This window comes from Anas acuta, chromosome 23 (assembly GCF_963932015.1).
Source record: "Anas acuta chromosome 23, bAnaAcu1.1, whole genome shotgun sequence".
In the NCBI taxonomy this organism is placed as follows: domain Eukaryota; kingdom Metazoa; phylum Chordata; class Aves; order Anseriformes; family Anatidae; genus Anas; species Anas acuta.
In genome coordinates, this window is record NC_089001.1 from 2,329,717 (window position 1) to 2,350,923 (window position 21,207).

Genomic DNA, 21,207 nt, shown 5'->3' on the forward strand with positions numbered 1-21,207 from the left:
TTGAAATATGGTAATCTGTTAATGGAGGTTAAAGAAAAAGCAGGTGCACCCAGTTTTTCTTTCTGAGGCAGAGCTTAGATCCTATTCCATTTCATAGTCTTTATAAATAATAAAATAAGGTGGAAAGTAGTTTTCTGGAAAATACTTTTATTATCAAATTCTTCCTATACAGTATTGTTACCCTTGCTAAGGTAATACAGATCTAGGTATGCAGTTGCTTGGAATTCAGAAAAAAAAAAAGAAAATCAGCAAACAACACCTCTAGTGCAAGTTAATGCCTTACATTGTTAGGATTTTCTGGTGTTTTTTTCTTTATGTGTGTTTTCCTCTCTGAGTGCTCTCAAAGTTCATCTTTGGATGAGGGAAAGTTGTGCTTGTTATAAAAATAGATAGCATTTCAATTTCAGGCAAGCGTCATCTTTACAGTACAGTGGGAGGTAATTTGTCAGACTGAAGTCCTTATTTCTTCGTGAAACACATGAAATTTCTTCACCCATTCATGGGCCGAACCCAGTGCTTGCTTGATATTGCACAGACAGGACATTTAAGCAGCACGTGCTGTGTGAGGTTGAGAAGCAGCTCTCCATAAGGATGAAGAAGTCCAGTGACAAGGATTGTTTCAATAATACATGTTCTTGTCCCACCAGCCTGCATTAGGAAAAAGAGAGGGTAAAAAAATAAATCCAGTTACTTTTCTCTCAAAAATTTTCTCAAAGAGGAAGAGTAATCTTTGGGAACAAATGGTCCAGTTTTTGCTGCACCTGTCCGAGGCAGCTAACATGGGTGAATAAGTGGAAGGGAAGGAAGGGATAACTTAAAGTCCTAAATGTAGAGAATTCTACTTACTTCCTGGGTATCTCCTGATAAGCAGCTTGCGGACTTCATCATAGACCCATATCAAGATGGCAAACGGTACAGCCACAAACCAGTACTGAAACCTGGGAGTGGGGAGAAGAGGTTTGCATTCAGAAGCATGTAAGTACTCAGCTGAATTTCTGGTTCTCTGACTATGCTATTTGAAGTCACTAAAAGAGAATCTGGATTTAATGGCCTTTTTTTTCCTCAAAGTGAAGCACTTAAATTGTTAGAAATAAGATTAGGTCCATGAAAGACTCCTAAGCCTAAGTAGTTAACTGAATTAATTTATTCCAGATACTGTACAGAAGGGATTGTTGCCTAGTGGCATTACAGCCTCTGAAGAGGGCAGAAAAAATGAATATTTCTGACAGTTATATATTTAAAATAAATGTTGCTTGTGTAAAATTAACTAAAATGTTATCTAATCTCACCAAAAGATTGGGGATCCTGGAAAAAATCTTAAAGTGTTTGTTATACAGAACTAGATTTCTGTATCCTCTATGGTAAATCCAGTAGAAAAAGCAATGTGTTTCTTTTTTTGTAGGAACTATGAAAATAACATCCTTTTTCATGAAGAAATTGTCCACCCTGTTCTTCATAATGAATATTCTTAAATATTTTTCCTGGAATTGTAATGCATGAGCAACCTGTTCCCATTTATCTGTTGTTAGCAGAATGGTAAGTCCGTGTCCGTTTATACACGAAGGACAAGAGATGTATGTTGCCATCAAAACTCACCTCAGAGGAGTGAAGTTCAGGGCTGTAACGTGTCCAAGCCCATAGGAGAGAATCAGAGCAATTCCTATCTGGGAGAATATACCCACCCAGATGACTTTGTTCCTACAAGAAAACCAAAGAGGAAGGGTTACACGTGTCTGTCTGTGCATGAAAAACGGATTCCTTGGCATAATTAAGGCTGGGCCACTTTCAGTATCATTGGAGCATGACCTGCCTCAGATGATGACCACAGTAGCACAAGACAGTTGGTAGATTGAAGCACTGCTGTAGGTCTCATATTCCTGTGTCTTCCTTGCTGCTGTTCTTGACCTACCCAGGTTAGAGCTAGCTTTAGGTAGGCCTGCAGCGTGCATTAGTCATGTCTTTTTCTAGCATTGTCAATGTGCTCATTGTGACTCAAATGTAAATGTAAGAAGGAAAAATACATAGGTGTAGGCTCTCTATCTGCAGATAAAGAAAGGAAAATTTACTTTCCTATCAGAAATACTCTGACTAAATGCCAACTTTACATGTGGCCTCCATCCCAGTAAATATTTTTAATTCCCTAGCTTTCATGAGATTGAAAGGTGCAGAACCTTTTCCAAAGGGTAGCCAGTGCTATCTTGGGGAGTTTGACCAGCTGGTATCTCCTTATCTGACAGGCTAAAGTTAGCTTGGAGCAGTCTGAATGTTCTATCTACTGATAACTATATAAAACTTAAGAAAACAGTCTGCAGAGGAAACTCCCTTCTTCTTTGTAGTAACCGTTTTAATGAATGGCGAGTTGCTTTTTAAGCTAAGTGTGTTCGGATTAAACAGTATGAAGTGTTTCTTTAAAGAAACCCTCTGTCATGACAGAGAGAAGGGGGGGGGTAGCGTAATAAAATGTTTGTCTGAGATTTGCAATTGCTAGAATCCAAGTTTAGTCTTTGTTCACCAACTGAATGTGAACCCCCTAGATCATTGAGCTAATGTTTCTTTTTTTTTTTTTTCCCTCAAATCAGTGGTAGACTAACTTATCCTTCCTTATGTCAGATAAAGAACCTGCAAAACTTACCTGAAAAGACCCTGCTGGAAAATGGAATTTCTTCGTGTTTTCCTGATGATCAAATCTGCAACTTGCTGAACTGTGATGCTGACAAAGAAGGCAGTGTAGCCAGTCCACTGCAGGTACATCCTCTGGTATTTAGTCTGCAAAGCAAAGGAAAAAAACAGTTGTGTTACATCAGACACTCATATCTCATGCAAGTGACTGCAAACCTTGATAGTAAGATTTCAGTTACAAAGGTGTAAATGCAGAGTTATCGCAGATTTAGATAGGTAATGATCAGATTTTGGCCTGTTTTTCTAGTCCGCTAGTTACAGTGGATGAGTCATGTGGCTGGAGCACTGGTGTGGTACGAGGAGGAATTTATATTGATTTATTAATGGCTTTCGTATCTTGTGATTTAAGCAGAAGGGAGTGAGGGGGAGTGAAGCGTTGAAAGGAGGAGGGAGAGTCTAGAGACTGCTTTGAATAGTGCTCTTCAGAAGCAGGGCTGAGAGATTATGATGGATCTAAATGTGAAGTCCAGAGAAGAAGGTGCATCTCCAGAGGCTTGAAGTCAGAAGAAGGGAAATTGTAGAAGAATAAATGAGTGAGTCTGAATGAGCTAGGTGGCCTGAAGCTCTAAAGGATATATCCTGAGGAACCATTAGATGAAAACTATGTTTACATTTAAATCTCTCTCTTTCTCTTAACTTCTATTTTGAAGGATAGAATAGAATTTTAAAGAAACTGTTGGGTAAGAGACAGTGCAAGCACATTTCAGTGCATCTTTACCCATTGCTGGCCATACGAATCCTCAAAGTCATTAATAGCGTTGCTTTCCCAGTCGACTCGCACACCAAGCAGTGTGGAAGGGAGGAAACCTTGTTCGGCATAGACTGTGAAGTAGGTTACAAAGGCTCCCACTGACTGTATGATACCTGCAAATCAAGGAGGGAGAGATGAGAAGATGCGAAATCTAGGGGCACTGGGGAATGCACTGGGGATCGGTGTTGAGATGCCTGCTAAGACATGAAACTTGCTAAGAAAGTTAGTTTTAGAGCTCTAGGTGCTCTAGCGTTCTTGACCTGTATAGATAAAACCTGTTGTGTTGTCAGATATGAGCAACAGAAGGGAGTTAATAAGTTTGCCTAGAAAGGCGGAGGAAAGACTTTAATTTCAGATCTCCCTTTTCTAAGGAGTTAATGAATTTGTCTCTGTTTCGTTCTGTTGATGCAAGATAGTGTTGCAGAGATCAGGCCAACTTACCTATCTGCAGGTAGGAGTATACAGCGAGCTGCTCGTTCACCAGCCTGTCTTTCTTTTTGTTTCGAGGTCTCCTGTTCATAATATCGCTTTCAGCTTTTTCGTAGGCCAGTGCAACAGAGGGGATCTACAACAGAAATAAACCATCAGAGTCTTGGTAGCAACATTTGTCTGCATCTCAGAGGCTCACCAGACAAGTTTCAGTTCTGGAGTGGTTCTGTTACCTCCCTTGGTGCCCTGGTTTAAGCTAGGATAGAGTTAATTTTCCTCCTAAACCAGCTGAAACCAGAACACTTGGCTTTTAAATATACACAGAGCAGATGAAGGAAGGCTCCATGAGGCTTTATGTTGACATGTATTTTTGATTTGAGAGAAAGCTGAAACTCTATTACAGGTCTGATGATCTTTTGACAGCCCAGAGGGTGAGAGGATACTGAAAACATTAAAGTGTCCCTTCAGATCCCTTGGAACGGGCTCTGATCAAGTGCCTAGTATTCATCCCCTGTACTAAATGAAGTAATCCGTATGATCTCTTGATTGAGAAACGCTGATACTTTGCACAATGCTGGATTTTGCCTGTCAGCAGGGATCAGAAGTCTTTTCTTTCCATTCCCCCTCTGCATTTTTTTCCCCAGCTCGTCTTTCCCTATACCCAGCTGTTTTTAATTTAGCCCTCTACCCTTTCACTAGCTTGTTATTCAGTAGTAGGGTAAGGCAACTAAATCTTCTAATGTCCCTTTGCTCCCAGCTTCTCTCACTTGTCATGATATTTCAGCAAAAAATAACTTAAAAGACACCAGCATTGAGGCAGCAACTTACAATGTCCGTTCCCAGGTCAATGAATAGGATGGTGATGGTGCCAATGGGCATGGGAATGCTGGCAATAATGTAGATGAGAAAGGGACAGAGCTCAGCAATATTCTTAGTCAGGGTGTAGGCAATTGTTTTCTTTAGGTTGTCAAAGATCAGGCGACCTGGAGGAAAAGGAAACACTTCTATAAATCTTATTGTCAACAGTGTTTGCAATAAGAAACCTTATTTTTTTTAATTAATTGAAGTGAAAATAATCATGGCTTATGTCTGCTATCCTCATACGTTTCCCCATTTTTTGTTAGTTATTTTTTCAAACCTTCCTTCCCTTCAACTCTTCTGAAAATTCAAATGAAAATAAAAAATCACTTTCAATGAGAAAGGTGGAGGAAAAATCCCGTTCACAACACTGTAGTTTTAATGGAAACCACAAGCTCTTTGTGGCTAGAGAAATGGAGTGTGTGTTAGTGTCATGGATTGAGCATGATGAGGATGAGGTGCAGGCAAGTAACAGAGAGAAAATAGAAAGAAAACACCTTATATCTTTGTGATGTTTAGAACTGCATGGGAACAAGATGGGAAGGGCTTTGTTTGGAGTTTGAACAAGCAGAGATAGCAGACCAATGCTCTGCTTAACAAATATGTCTGAGAGAGGAATGCTTCCTCATTGTCAGTGAGGTTGTTGTGTCTTGTGAAAGGAAGTAATTCCCATTTTTTCCCAAATATCAAAATCACATTTCCCAATTCAGGTAGAAACTAGGGTGTGGGGGTATGCAGGAGAGAAGGAGCAGGAGGACTTGGCCAGTGCTGTGGGGCTGCCAGCAGTTTTCAGCTAAGAAAGTGAATAGCAACGTTATTTTTACCTTCCTCCACTCCTGTGACAATAGAAGCAAAGTTATCATCCAGCAGTACCATATCAGCTGCGTTTTTAGCTGCGTCAGAACCAGCAATACCCATAGCAATTCCAATATCTGCTTTTTTAAGAGCAGGGGAGTCATTGACTCCGTCTCCAGTCACGGCAACAACTGCTCCCTGGAACACACAAAAGGATGCGGATGTGTTTTTTTTTTTTGAGGTTATGGTGTTTTCCCGTAAGGATAATCTGCTCTCAGCACACTCCCTGTCTTTAAATGTCTAGAAGAAAGATGCTGATATGAAATTTTGAACTCTCTTCATACATAAAACATAACCAGTGATCAGAAAGACAGTGGGTAGGATTAACATGGCAGCCTTGGGCTTTTGTGCAATAGATGTCTGTACAGATGTGTGTGCAGATGTTTGTGTCATCGAGACTGCCTCCACAGGCAGCAGAGAGAAATGGGAAATTCAGGGATGGGATTTACTGTATCCTAAAGACAGCACCTGAATTAGATACATTTAAATGCACTTAATCTTATTATTTATTTTTGTGGGCTATAAGGAGGCTTAAATTTTTTGAGTCTCTCTATTTTTACATGGTCTACCCCTGTCTGAGCAGACCCAGGCTCATTTCTGGCATCTGTGGGAGATTAAAATGGATTCAATATGATCCGTCCTTGTCTTGCTTTGTGAAATGCTTATGCTTGGTATCCTAGCCCAACAACTTGTGGCCATTGCCAGGCTATGCTAGAACTGCACTAGTAGTCGAAAAGACAGAAAACTGATTTTTTAAGCCAATTTCTTTGTTACCTTCCAGTTAAACCATCTACTGCAGGTAAGGGGCCTTTTCTAGTTGATGCAAGAGTTCACAGCTTGGTAGCAACACAGAGTGCTCTGAGGGGGACAAAGCTTGACAAACTGATTAAAACAAATACTAAATGTCCTGTCCCTTTGGGGATTTAACACTGTGACACTAATTATAAATATTGCCATGTACAGAAGGGCTTATAAGCTCTAAGTGCTAAACATGGCATGTAGGCTGCTTGGCTTGAATCATAGAGGAAGGATAGGGTGTTCCTCTTCAACCTAGCCAAAGCTACTTAGGAGTTTGGGCATCTAAGCAGTACAAAACATGTTTACCCTGTGCCTGTCCACGGCCATTCAAAAAAAGAAAAATTAAAACGATTGAATGCAGTTTTTCCCCTGCAGGTAAATCAGGCTTAAACCCACAGAGCTGATAATGCTGATTGGAAAGCTTAGTGCTGGCAAAATAGCAGAAACCAAATAATAGCTTGTGCTGTCCCCTTTCCTGTACAGTTCAGGTGTGGTGGTAGTGGAGCTTTCGGTTTGCAGCATCTGTTTGGAAAACGTCAGATGGCAAAATCTCCTGATGACAGTTTGTACCTTTTCCTGAGCGCTACACGTGGCGTTTCTTTCCCTGTGCCTCCCGAGCTGGCTGCACTCCCTGCTCCTTTACATAATATTGCCTCTGAGTAGGACAAATCCTCTTTAAATCCTGCCTCATATTCATGCTTTTTGTGGGTTGTTTTGCAGTCATTTAAAGTAATATAGATAAGGCTTGGTCATAGATAAATCATGCTGTGACATTTTGTGGGATTCATGCCTCATTTCATCTCTGAGCATTCCTGTGGGCGGGAAGTACATAGGTCTAAATGGCTACAAGAGATAAGATGAGGGGATGTGGCAACACTCTGCTTTTATCTGGGTTTAAGGAATTCCTGGGGGAAGGCTCCTTCCCAAACTGCGTACGAATCTTTACCCAGGAGGCTTTCTGAGCATCCCAGCAGCAGCTTCTCTGAATTTCGTGCAAACTAGTCAGCCCCCCTCCCTCCGTATGGCTCCAGCCCATTCAAATGTAGGAAAAGCTCATTTTGTCAATCGGAGTTCAGCATCTGTTACAGGAATTTAAATGGCTTGGAATCTGTCCAGAGAAGACAGTGTCTGTGGCAAGCTGTTAGATAACATTCTTGCAGAGTGAACAGAGTATAAACAGAGCTTGGAGTGCTTGGCAAATTGGTTTCCACCCTTTGCCCTACTACTTGGTGCATGCACCATATCGTGTATAACCTTAGACACCTCTTACCTGTCTTTGGCAGCCTTCCACTATGATCAGCTTCTGCTGGGGCGATGTCCGAGCAAAGACTATCTCTGAGTGGTTACACAAAATGTCATCCAGCTGCTGCAAGCTCATGTCCTTCAGCTCCATCCCATTGACTACCGCTGCCGTGGCTTCCCTGTAATAGCCATGGGAAAGCTGGATAAATTTTCAAACCCAAATGTTTAGGTAAAAATGGCATGCTCGTAGAATGTATGCAGCTTAAGGAAAGCAGCAAATGGAGTTAATTTCGGAAGCAGTAGTTGTTAATCAGCAGGTATTGAATGAAAGATGCTGTAGAAATCCAGACAGAATTAGTTACCTAGATACAGAGGGAAGTAATTGAAGCTTCCTCCTGAGTAGACCTAACAAGAGAAAATGCATTTTAAAGAGAACCGAGTGGGAGGGTGGGACAGTGGAAGTGGAGAAGGATCTTTTCTGTAAAAAGCTTTTAGGTTTCTCTTATTCTGTTAATTTTTTTCACATTTAATGGGTGAAAGAGGAACGTAGACTTGCTAATCCTTCGGTCATCCTCCAGCACTGCATGGGATTCTGAATTTTGCTTTTCACACGCGTGTGTTTTGTCAGAGGTGCAGTGACAGCAAAGACCAACATGATCTGCCAAGGTTTAGTCACTAGTTTTTCCCAAGTGCCCCATGCAGATGAGAGCCCCTGCCCTAAGCATACAGTTATTTATGTAGAGATGACTTGTTAGGTGGACAAGGTGGCTGGGAATGTTACCAAGAACCAGAAAAGCAGAAAGCAGCTGTGATGCAGAAATTGGCTAAAAGCATTGTAGAGGGAGAAGGCGTAGCTTGCAGAAAATGAAGCCATGGGTACCTCCTATATTCTGCCTGCTCTTACCGTCTATTGACTTGCTCCACAGGAATATTGAGGCGCTTAGCAATATCTTCCACGGTCTCGCTGGTGGCTGAAATGATGCCTACACTCTTGGCAATGGCCTTAGCAGTGATTGGGTGATCGCCAGTGACCATGATAACCTTAGGAAGGGACAAGCACTTAGGGTAAGTGACAAATGTATATGTGATGGATGTAAAGAGATAAGTTGAAATATCTATTGTTCTATACCAGGAAGCAGTTTGGAATCTGAACTTGGAAGGCTGTGCTATGTACGTAACAAAGACAGATTATGACTATTAATTAGCTCTGTATTGATTTCTGCTCTCCAGTTCTTGCTATTGGTGCTATTTTATCAGGGCTGCAAAAGAAAAACTTGTCATGAGCAGCAAGATTGGAACGATACACAATAAAGAAGCTTTTATATGAGAATTTATGACTTGTATGCTTAAAAGTAAGAGTTCTTGGAGTGTTGCATTGTAAAATGGATCCTTGAGAATGAGGTCTCCTGACAGATAAGGCAAAGATTTTTCTTATTTTTCTTTCTTGAAAAAAAGTTGCCAGTTTCCAGATCTGTCTTAAGACTACAGAAAAATTCCTCAGAATTAGGACTTGGGATTCATCTCATCAAGGATAATGAGAAATTGGTAACTCCAAATACCAATTTTTCCTTTATTTATCTAGGTGGCCTCTCAGTCTCAAGCTGGAAGTTTACTTGTGGTTCTCTAAGGAATGAAATTAGGAGAACTGTTGTGTCAATTTCAACTTGAATGGTTTAGAGATTAGTGATTCATATATGTAAAAGTTCCTAAGAAGTGTAGCCCTGTGTCCCGATGCTTTCTCAAGAATTGCTCCTATTACCTCATGCTGTTTACAAACAAGTAATTCTAGCTGGCATGGCTTCTATATTCTAGAAGAGGATCCAATGAGACACTATCTCGGTTTCTCTAAATTTGTATTTTCAGTTCCTGAGTTCCTCCCACACCTTCTGTGGTCTGATCCCCATTTAAATTTAATCCATTTTCCCTCTCAGGGCCTTCAAGTAGTTTCTCTAAGTTACAATTTCAGAACAATATTAATGAACATTGAAATTCATGGTAGGTGTTTCTAGAAAGGTATTTTATATCAGTGCAGTGGAAGATCTTAAAAGTTACAATATCATGAGTCTCTCTGTAGCATCACCGTATCCTTCAGAGTAGGATCCCTACCTTGATTCCAGCACTGCGACATTTTGAGACAGCGTCTGGCACTGTGGAACGAGGTGGGTCAATCATAGATAAGAGCCCAACAAAGCACAGGTTGGAGGTGGGGAAGTTCATGGAATCTGTGTCAAATGGGTACGTGTCTGGAAACTCGTTTTCAGGCAGGTACAGATGACAGAAACCTGAAAGGAAACAGTTGATGAAATGTACAGGAAATAGTGGGAGAAAGGAGGGAGTTTGCTGTAGCATAGCATCAGACTTTCCTCTTGTCTATAAAACTTGCACGCATTTAACCATGAGCTTTTTATGGAGCACTATGTAACCTGTCATTTTAACCTTCAAATCAAAGGGTGAATAAAGTCAGTGTTTCACGTGGCAAAGGTATTGATGCTACTAGCTGGGCAGGAGTGTTTTCCTTTGGGGATTGCTTCTGTTGGCTTTTTTTTTTTTTTTTTGGCTGCACAGCGTGGCAGATCAGCACCAGTATATAGCAGTAAGGGCATCCCTGCCACAGGGAGCTTACAGCACATCATTGAGGATTTAGCACTCTGCTGAGGAGGCTGTACACTTTGCTTTTCTCCTTCACTGCAAGTGTCCAGGCAAACTGGTCTCATACCAGGATTTAAAGCCCCATTCTGCATTGCAGTTCTCTTAACAGTTTCTCTAGTTACACTCACCCAGTACTCTCTCTCCCATGCCTCCCAGCTCCATGTACGCTGTTTGGAAAGCTTCTGCTTTTTCACTGTCCAGTGGTTCTTCTTTGCCATTGATCATGATGGTGCTACATCTCTCTAAAATCCTCTCTGGGGCACCTTTCATCACCAGCAGGAAGCGTTTGTCATTGGGATCGTCAGTCTCGTGAATGGAAAGCTGCATGCCACAAACAAAATTTGAAAGAACATTTATGATCCTCATTTGTTTCTGGTTTTGGTCACTTTGCGTGGAAATAATGTTTCTCCTGCTTTTCTCCATGAAAATATAATTCTTTCCATCAAATGGAATGAACTGCAGTTATTGTAGGTTAAATTCCCGCATTAAGCCTTGCAGGTCACAAACTGAGGCATTACACATAGTGATAGAAACAGTGAAAGCTGAAACAGCCTGGCCTAATTTCCCAAACTGAAACACACCTGGAATTTGTTTGTTGAGTTGAAAGGAATTTCAGCCACTTTCTTGTTTCGTGCTCTAATACTCATGACGTCACCCAAAATGACTTCTGCAAATTTCAGCAGAGCTGTTTCAGAGGCATCACCTACCACAACTCTCTGCATGGACAGAAGAATCATAGAATCAGTAAGGTTGAAACAGTTTATAGCACGTACACTTCTGCACTTCTGTCAAGAGAGCTTGCATGCTTCTATAAGATGTTGTGTGCTTAAACAGCAATGAAGCTACATAAAGCAATGGTTGTCCTGAAAAATACACTAAAAATTGTAGTAATTAATAGCATGGAAATTCTTGATACCTGATTTGTCTTTTTTCCTGCCTTAAACTTTTTGCAAGCCTATAGCAAGTAGTAACTCAGAAGACTGAAGCAGTAAAATTTAAGACATAACTGAAGCTAAACAGAACAACTTATGTGTATTGTTCTTTTAAAGGAGGAGGAACAGGTTGACGTGAAGTAGGCTGTACCTTCATTATTGGGAGATTTTCCTGTCCTGGTCTGAATTCTGCCCGGTTGCAGAGAGTTACAATTTTTGATAATGCTGTCCATGATGGCGAACTTTGATCAAAAGGCTGAGCTGAAATGAAACAAAATAAAGATTGCATCCTTTAGTATATTACATGGTAGAAATAGAAACTTAAGTTTGAAACAACAGGACTGAATTATTTGCAGAAGAGCATCATTTCTTTGATAGGTTCTGTTACAGAAAACCAATTTGACAGAAGCCTTTGCATTAGTCAGCTACTTATTTCTGGCAATGTTACTTAGATGATGTTTCTCTGTCTGTGTTCTTACTAAATTTACTGTTGGTGAATGGACATGCATTAGAACCTCCTCAAGACTTCCTCTCTATGAATGGAGTTCAAATAGTAATTCTTTTGCTCACATCTATACATGGCAAAGAAGGGACTTTCCTATTGCATGCCATGCTTCTGTGTGGCAGGGAGACATATCTGATTTGGCTCTGGAAAGATCCCCATTGACATCAGCTTGGCAGACACTAAGTGTGAAACATCACAGGTTTGATCAATCTAGCTGCCCCTTTCCAGATCCCCCATTGCCCTATTTACTTGTTTGGTCTTCACTGGTGTCAGCTGAGTAGATCTGATTATCAAACCAGAGGTGAGCTACAGTCATCCTGTTTTGTGTGAGGGTCCCTGTCTTGTCAGAGCAGATGATGGAAGTAGAGCCAAGTGTTTCCACAGCTTCCAAGTTCTTCACCAAACAGTTCTTCTTCGCCATCCTCTTGGCTGTCAGGGACAGACTCACCTGGCAGAAGTAAAGAAGTTCAGCTTGGTGTTAGTGAGGTACAGTTACAGAACAGTGTAATGAAGTTACATACTTCTGGGTTTTTTATGCTTTTTTACTTTCTGAAAGATTTTTTTTCTTTCAGTGAAAGGAAAAAAAAAGATTTTTATTTTTTTTTTTAAATCTTCTGGTTGGTTGCAGTGCATTGTTTTCCTTTGTAATAGCATTATTAAGATCAGAGGTTTTGCAGTAACTAGCAAAGTACATGTGCTGTACGAGGAATCTGCTTCCCTGCTGATAAAAATAAGAGTGTTATGTCAGTTGAGAGGCTGTTTTAGGTGGAAGAAACTACAATGCAGGGAAAATTCCTACTCACTACCTAAAGAATCCTGAAGCGAGCCTCTTCATTATTGCAGTGCTGCTAGTTGGTCGTTGGTGGTATACTTTAGGGCTAACAGTGCTTAACTGTTCTGTTGCTTCTCAGCCAGAGATTTTAGTGATAATTTTTATGTATTCGTGAACAGACTTACTGTTACTGTGGCTAGCAGTCCCTCTGGCACGTTTGCCACAATGATGCCGATGAGAAAGATGATGGAGTCCAGAATCTTGTATCGCATTGAAACAGAAATAATGAAGAAGAGGACACCAATGGAAATGGCCACTCCTGCCACCAGGTAGACAAAGTGCTCTATCTCGATAGCAATTGGTGTTTTCTCATTTCCTACTCCCGATGCGAGCGAGGCAATCCGCCCAATGACAGTGCGATCCCCGGTGTTGATTACAATGCCAGTAGCAGTGCCTGCAAAGAAATAAGAGTCTGTTGGCTCCCAGAGAGATTGTCTTCTGTACACAGTACTGATTGACGAAGTCCCTTCTTGGCCTAATGTGACTAAGACTTTATCCCAGAATAACGTTTTTCCCCTTAGAAATCTTAAAGCTGTCAGTGAAGGGAAAGAAGGACATATTTTCATTAATTAGTCTTTTTTTTGATTGTGTTGCGGTAGGAAAGCATCATTATCCTGGGCACTGTACGGTTTCTGAACAGATAGTATGTTAACAAAGATACACAGCCTTTCAGTTCTGGTAACAGGGACAACACCTTTAAGTGTGCAGAGCCCTTTCACAGAAGCATCCACAAGTTCTTAGAGGATCCTAATTCCTTGAAGCAGAACTGTTCAAAATGAGTTAGCAATATTATGTAGCACCCTGCCCATGTGTCATTTCAGGAGCCCTTTTCTCTGTCACTACACACCTTCCACACAGGTGGTGGAGTAGAACGCAATGTTCTTGGTCTCCAGTGGGTTCTCGTGGGTGAAGTCACAAGAGCGGGACTGTGGTTCTGATTCCCCTGTGAGTGAAGAATTGTCCACCTTTAATGAAATGGAGACATGCCCATATTAAAGTTAGTAACACACAATTAAAGCCCAGAAGGCAAGAGTGCAGCACATTTAATAACAGGTGACAGGGCCATAATCTCTCAGTGCCGTTTCTCTGAGATGACTGTCGTTGTCACTGAGAGAATCTGTTACTGTGGGATTGTACTGGGTGCATAGAAATTCTTTATGTTATAAAAGGCTCTTGACCATGTTTTTCCTCTCTCCCCATGCTCTACAAAGCATTTTTTACCTTACACCCCTGAGCAGAGATCAGGCGAATGTCCGCTGGGATCCTGTCTCCACCCTTTATTTCCACGATGTCTCCAACCACCAGCTGCTCTGCTGGGAGTTCCTTCTTCTCTGCATCTCTGATGACAAGAGCTTGCTGAAGGGATGGAAGTATGACAAAAATGAGTGTTGCACTGTTCTTTAAATCTCCTACCAAGAGGTAGGTTCAAGTTGTGCTTATTGCTTAATGTCTCGACACAAATGACTTGTGTCATTTTGAGGTGTGCTCTTAGAAGGAGTTTTTATCTCAAATTAAATGCCTTGGTTGCTCTCACCTGTGGAATCATTTTACTGAAGCTGGCCATGATGTTTGTACTTTTTGCTTCTTGATAGTAAGCGAAGATACCAGTGAGGATGACAACCAGTGCGAGGACTACACCAAGGTAGAGCTAATCAATAAAATAAATAACCCAGTTAATTAAAGGTATGCATTCAGCAGTTCCTCTGCTAGAGTAACTCATAGTTCTGTATTGTTTCAAGAGACTCTTAAAACGACGTATTGGACCAGGCTAACAGACAAATTAAGAAAAGAGCTTTCAAGTTTTGCCCTGCTGGTGATCAAGTACGTCTTTTGGGGTATAAAAAGGATTTTTAATTGCAAGTGTCCAGTGTCTCTAAAAAGCCTTCTGTATACTAAACCTGGCATGAACCTGAACAAATTATATTCCTAGCAGAGTGCAACTCATAAGGGAATTGAAGTCAAAGGCTCCAGAGTCCTTTTCAGACTTCAGTGTTGCTCTTATGTGTTCTCGAGTGTTATGATTGTGGGTAAGTGGTTATAAAACCTTTGGACAGGCACTCATAGACAGAAGTGGTATGTCAGGTATTTATCAGAAATGTTCAGTAGTGGAGGGAGAGTCCTGAAAGAATAAAAGGCCTCCTAGTAGTTACTGAGTAACTATGAAGTAGTATTTAAATTACTTAGATTGTCAAAGGGTCACATACTCACTTTGTAGTTATTCAAACACTTACATTGTCAAAGGGTGATTCAGCTCCCTGGGCAAACTGAATGCCAAATGAAATCCAGGAGAAGACAGCTCCTATCCATAAAAGGATGGAAAAGCCTCCCACCATCTGCTTGAGGAACTTAACAATTTCAGGAGTGGCTTTGGGAGGAGTGAGTGAGTTGGGACCATCACGAGCCAAAATCTCTGCTGCTCTTGAACTGGAGAGACCCTGCAAAAGCAAATGACATGTTTAAAATGATGCCAAAGAAAACAGATTTTTTATCTGAACTCAGAAATAAAATTGGCATGCTGCTTGTTCATTAAACATTATTAATATTACAGATCAGCTGCAGTAACCTGCATCTTTGATTTCCAAATCATGATTTCAGGGTAGCTATTATTAGTTATCTGCTATGAAGACATGGATATTGCTTTTCTGGAATAGTGAATTTGTGGCTGTGTCCATTAGGAGTTTTCATTCTCTGTCGGTTACCTGTCAAGCACACTAAATGTTTGGAAAGATGAGAAAAAACAGGCATCTGTTTGGGAGTTAGTGCATCATGCTTATGCATGCATGCATGTATCCATGAGTACATCTCTCGATTTGGATGCTTCTCCGCTGCCTTTAAGAAGCTTTGGATCAGCCAAAGATTTAGGAAGGCATGTGAATCGGGCAGTTTCTTAGTGATGCCCTAAGTACTTACTTTGTTGATGCTTGTGCCATACTTTTCTTCCAGTTCTGAGGCACTGAGTCTGTGGTCATCCTGGATTCCAAAAGAAAGAGAAAACGATAGTAAGCAGAATGTCAGACTGTTGGAAATTTTATATTGGGATCTAGAGACTGTTCAAACTGCCTGGATCTGGGACCACAGATCCAGTTGCTAGGATGACATCCCACTTCCATGAATAAGCAATATGCAGTTTTTCATAAAAAGCACAAGCCTTCTCTTGTCTATTTCCACCTCTGCTGTTAGCTCGTTTTTAACTGTTTGCAAAGCGTTTCTTCTTGTCTTCTCTTGACAGAAGTAAGATGTGTTTCACCACAAATGTTGGTCTTATGTGGAATCAAGAACCTTAACTGATAAATGTGAAAGGTTGGGGGGAGCTGCTAGCAGTGTACACACTATTGGAAGATAGCATTTTCTTTAGATTTTGTGTGTACTTTTGTAAATATCTCCCTCCTCCAGCAAATCTATCGCAAGAACAGAATGGTGTTCTCGTGTTAATACCTTACTGTTTGCCACAAATGTGTGTGCTGCTTTCTGTTGAATAGTTCCTCCTTACATGCCTGCTACAGGACCATGCATTCAGTACCATGGGTGATGTTGTTGATAGAAGAAAGGGTGTGGTGTTGGAATATGCGTGACAACAATCTTTGCATCTGATTGACAAGGTAAGGTTTGTGAAATGATTTGCCACAGTCTTGCAGAAAGAAAGCAGCAGGGTCTAAACACAGTTTAAAAGGCGTATGGGAGAGGGAAGTCTGAAAGCTCTTCTCCTTTCTCTGCAGTAACAGCTCTGTGGTATCATTGACCTAATTATAACTTGTGCCCAACTGAGATTTAGAAGCCAAGAATTTGTGAGTTCTCACAATTGTTTTCACAGAATGATTCATTGGTACTTGGATGAGTCAATTAACTTGTCTGTGCTTTGGTTTCACTTTAGAAACATGAGAGTAATGTTACATCCCCTGATAGCAAGCATAAGATACACTGAGAATTATTTAGCTGGTACTGAATAGGTCTCGGAAAGATGCTGGATAAATTGATGGCCCATTTTGGGCTCTCTTTACCTTTGAAATATTATCTTAACCCCTAAATAGCCTTTGCTGTTAGTTGCTCTTAAAGCAATTCAGAAAAGAGGTCAGCATAATTACCTTCATTTTTCAGATTGGGAAACTGAAACATACAGAGCGGAAGCAACGTTTCCAAGATCAGTTGTCAAGTCAGGAGCGACCCAGAAGTTAAATACAGGTTTCTTGAGCTTAGTGTGCTGTCCTTGAAGTACATTGCATTTAATTCAGGGAGGAAAAGCTGTGTTTTTAAAGCCGAGGCATGCTTTTAGATCTGCTATAAATCTAGAGCAAGATATTTTGCTTCTCTCTTCCCTCTGTTTCTTGGCTGAATGTACAGGTGGCAGTTCAGAGGAAATGCTGATTATAGTAACTCCATCTGGGAGAATACAGAGAATATCTCTGTAGGGAGATACTGTTCTCTACCATTGGTAGCTTAAGTAAGCCAGAATCATTCTTTCATTATAGGTATTAATCCCGCACAACTTTTTCTCTGGCAGACTTCAGGACAGTGAAGGAAGGCAGTTCTTCCCTATTATGATTTTCATATAATATGCCATTAAAATGCCAGGTGAAGCTGGAGCTTAGCAACACTCACCAGGTCCAGTTCTTTCTTAAGGTCTTCATTCTTTTTCTTCTTGTTGCCTTTCAGGTCTTTGTACTTCTCTTCATCTCCAGTCTCTGTTCTTTCCAGATCTTTTATTCCACTGATCTCAATCGAGTAAACATCAGACTTTTTCTGTAGAAGAAATAAAGTTTTGGCATTGTTGTGAGCACCTGCTGCAACTAGAAGGCAGCAGTAAAAAATACTGCAAACATTTCAGACTGACAAATTCACTTTTTTTGAGACAAGTTACAAACAGCTACTGGTTTTTGGTTGGTTGGTTTTTGTTTTGTTTTTCTGCTGGCAACTTAGAGCACTAGTTCTTGTCCTGAGATTTCTAGAGCAAGTGATAGATCACTCGTGATCTGGTCTTCAGCATATGTAACTGACAGTGATTCCTTTAGAGAGTGCAACACTTCCAGTAGTTCATGATCTAACACAAAGCATATGAATATTGCCTATGATCTCAGGATTACCACTGAAAACCATTGTCATGTATTGGCTCTAAAGAGGAGATAAATATAAAAGCAAAAGTTGTTAAAGAAAAGTGAAGAGTAAAGGAAAAGGAAGGAAAAAATGTAAATAAGAGCTTTTTTTCTTTGGCTATTCCTGGAGCTTTTTAGATATGTGACTTTAACTTTTCTTTTTTTGAAATAAAATTAACAATGGATTACATAGAAATTGAGGCAAACAGCATAATGGTTGCCAGGGAGAACCAAGCCTGTTACTTCTGCCTTCTCTCTTTACTCATACTTGTCAATCTAGTAGCAGGTACACGAGACTTAAATAACTGAGGGCTGCTGCCCTGATGTTCTGCTTTTATTGATAACTTGAGGGGGTGGGGATGTTGCTGCCTCCCAAGTTTAAGTTAACACCGTAGTCTGAAAGGCAAACTTCCTGTGTTGCCAATTTACCAGCTTCTATAATCATAACGTTCCAGATATTAATTATCTTGTAAGCTACATGCCATTCCTTGGAAGAACTATTGGTTGACCCCATTTCAGAGGCTTCCTTAGAGATTAACCATCAGAGCTTTGTGAGAGTCATACTGGATCTTATCTGATGGTGTGCTCTACTAGCGAGATGGATGCACTCGTATGCTGCTGCTGCTGTTACCGGTCTGTCTAACAAGTACATACACATTTTTGTAGGACAGATGTCAATGTTCAGAGCTGTTCTGCAAAGGTAATGTTTTGGGTGAGTTGAAAGGAGGCATCCTACAAACAGACTAAAGCACACAGCTCAGGTGATGGAAACAACAAGGAAAAGAAAGGTTTCAGATATCTTGCTATTATTATGAATTCAAAACTGGCACCCTGTCCTCCAATGCCCTTTAGTTAGAACAATGTTGAAATCTTGAAGTTGTATCTTGAGGAAGGAGGGAAGGGAAAAGCTAAGAGCTGGTGGTAGTTTGAGCAGTTACAAGTCTAGAATCCTTCTCCCTAAAGCACTTGGATTTGTTTGATACATATCCCAGGTAAAGAACATCTCTGTTACAAGACGTTCTGATTTTTTATCTTGTGGAAGATTTAGTCTGGATTATCAGTTGGGATTTTTCCTTCACACTTCTCCTCCTCCCTTTAACTATCCAACCCAAAATCTGTTTGGCTTTCCAAATCTCTAGAAAGTAGAGACCAGGACAGATAGAAAACAACTATTTGTTGCAAGGGTGTCACAGGAAGAGAATAAAGAAAATTCATGAAGTCAGTAAAATCAGCAGGTCACTGTGCATGATATACAGGTAACCTTTAACCTGCACATTTTCATAAAATCTCAGATTTTGGCATTTGCAAAAGAGCTATCATTCATAAAGCTGTTGATTACAAAACTAGCCATTCCTAGAAGCATTTCCTATCCAGACCTTACTTTTTAGGATTAGAAATTCACTCCTCTCTGGAGTGAAAATTTTAGTAGTGACACTGGATGCCCAGCATTGTCTAGTACCAGTTCCATTTTCACTAGCCCACAATTATAACACATACATGTATATTAAAATTTAATTCAGTGCTTATTCTTAAGAAACTTGTGCAGTAGCAGTAGTTCTGCTGAACAGTGTACTCACCTTTACCATCTTGTTGATTTTATTCCCTTGCTGATGGAATGAAACAGCCAAGCCAAAGGGTGTGGATGAAAAGCAAAAGCCCAGCCGAACCACAGAGTATCTCAGAGCACTTCAGGCTACTGCAGTGCAAAAGCTCACAGAGGTTGTAGTTCCCTCTCAGCTGACAAGCAGACGTTAGCTGGAATCCTGCTTGTGCTTTGGCATCCTTCAGGCAGGACGGGTTCGTTGTCCAAAGCCTGTGGAGAAAGAGCACTGTTTGCTAGTGCTTTATAAATCAGCATCTTGTGCTGCCACTCCACCCCTTCCCTTCCAGGTCCAGCCCATCTTCTGTTTCACCTGTGGTAGGTGGAAAAATACCACAGTAATGGGCATGTGGGTTTCAGGTCAGATAGTTTCTAATTATTCCTTTGTAGTGTTTGCTCACGACTAGGGAACAGGTGTATTATTCATCTTGCTAGAAGCAAAGAGTTTCCTTCGGCGACTTTCCAGCACCGGACTCCCCTTTGGATTTCTAGCTGTCACAGCAGCATGTGGTGGGGTAAAGGAAGCCTGAGCACATTTTGTATCTCCTGGCTGTTAACGTGTTGTTCTGTTTGTCTGCCTTGGGTCCCTAAAAGTCAGATCCCTGCCATAGGTAACTAGGGATTTAATGGAGGAGTGCTCCTTCAAGTTTCTTAACTTTGACTTCATTTTTTATTTTGGATTGCATTTGTTGTGTTTTTAACCTTCATGTGGATCTGGAAAAAAAAAAAATCACTTCCCCATGCATTTTCAGCAACAGCACTTACCTGAACAGCTTGTATAAATTGTTTGTCTTGTGCCAATTACCAGCTTCCATATGGGAGTGATAACAAGATTTATGACATGCTTGATACCCGGTGTATCGCATCAGTCAGAGGTAAACTTTTTCTGCATCCCCGTAATTTCACTGAAGAAAAACTAAGACATACATGAAAAATTTTCTATACTTCACCATTACAGAATGTCTTTCATCTGTCTGGCAGAACTGGTCTCACTGCACATATAACGTTCCAGCAGTGTTCTACGTTATATAATTCATGAGCTTAAAATTGCATCATTGGAGATGCTGTGAGGTACCACAGTCACTGGCAGATGACTCCATTTGTCGTTAATACCACGTTAATAGAAATAACTAACATGGACCATTTCAAACCATACGTGTAAGACAACCCAGAAACATGCTTTACTGCTTCAACAGGACCAAGAGCAAACACATTCAAACTAGGGACTGGCTTCCAGTGACTGGAGTTCATATCTCCTTAAGCTATGTTTATATTTAAAAACAGAACTGCGTCTATTTCTCAATTTACTTTTATTTGTCTTTTTCCATGGCATTCTTAAATCTTAAAACGTTATGTAAGATACAGAATTGCATCAGGAAAGGTTTCACATTGAGTTTCTGCTGCTTGTTAATTTTTTGAGAACTGGATTGTGTCCTGGAGCTTGAACAGAAACCTTTCAATATGCTTATAAACATTGGAGATTTCATGATGTATGCCATATGCAAGAACATATGTTGACTATTCAGCGTCTCTGTGTGTCGTGTGTTGCCCATTACCAAGCTACTAGAACCAAAAGGATTGAGAGGCACAGGGACATCAAAACCAGAATGGTATTGGACACTAAACCAGAATGCTAATGCTGGAAGTGAGGGGCTATGCGAAAGCAAACGTCCACTTGGAAATAGTGATAAGCCATCCAGGAGTGCAGTTGTGTTGTCCTTTATATCTATTAGTAAAGATGGTGAGCTGGGAAATGAGAGAAGAGGGCTAACATATCTTTACCTTATTCATTTATAATTTTTAACTGGGAACTGGGATTTACAATCCAGCAGTGAGGAATAGCTGGTAGATGGAAAACAGGAGCGTGTATCATACCCTGCTGTTCACTGACTTGTAAAAACAACTGCCTCACACTTCTTACTAATAATTCATGATTTAGGATGTTTTCTGGGTCATTTTGGTGGGTTTCACATTTCTCTAAGTCATAATC

At 40.6% G+C, this 21,207-nt stretch overlaps 1 protein-coding gene across 1 annotated transcript; it reads right to left on the reverse strand.

Annotated features, from left to right (window-relative positions):
- Nucleotides 1–127: 127 nt before the first annotated feature.
- Nucleotides 128–19,463, reverse strand: ATP12A (ATPase H+/K+ transporting non-gastric alpha2 subunit). The gene is made up of 23 exons (XM_068659427.1): nucleotides 19,195–19,463; nucleotides 17,127–17,267; nucleotides 15,441–15,500; nucleotides 14,762–14,965; nucleotides 14,065–14,178; nucleotides 13,752–13,886; nucleotides 13,378–13,495; nucleotides 12,656–12,924; nucleotides 11,948–12,146; nucleotides 11,345–11,454; nucleotides 10,843–10,977; nucleotides 10,390–10,582; nucleotides 9,719–9,894; nucleotides 8,517–8,653; nucleotides 7,641–7,791; nucleotides 5,542–5,710; nucleotides 4,688–4,842; nucleotides 3,872–3,995; nucleotides 3,398–3,543; nucleotides 2,633–2,766; nucleotides 1,597–1,698; nucleotides 847–938; nucleotides 128–648 (listed from the first exon to the last, which is right to left on the reverse strand). The coding sequence occupies exons 1-23, from the start codon at nucleotides 19,201–19,203 to the stop codon at nucleotides 620–622; spliced, it is 3,102 nt and encodes a 1,033-aa protein (XP_068515528.1). The 5' UTR covers nucleotides 19,204–19,463; the 3' UTR covers nucleotides 128–619.
- Between the last annotated feature and the right edge of the window lie 1,744 nt (nucleotides 19,464–21,207).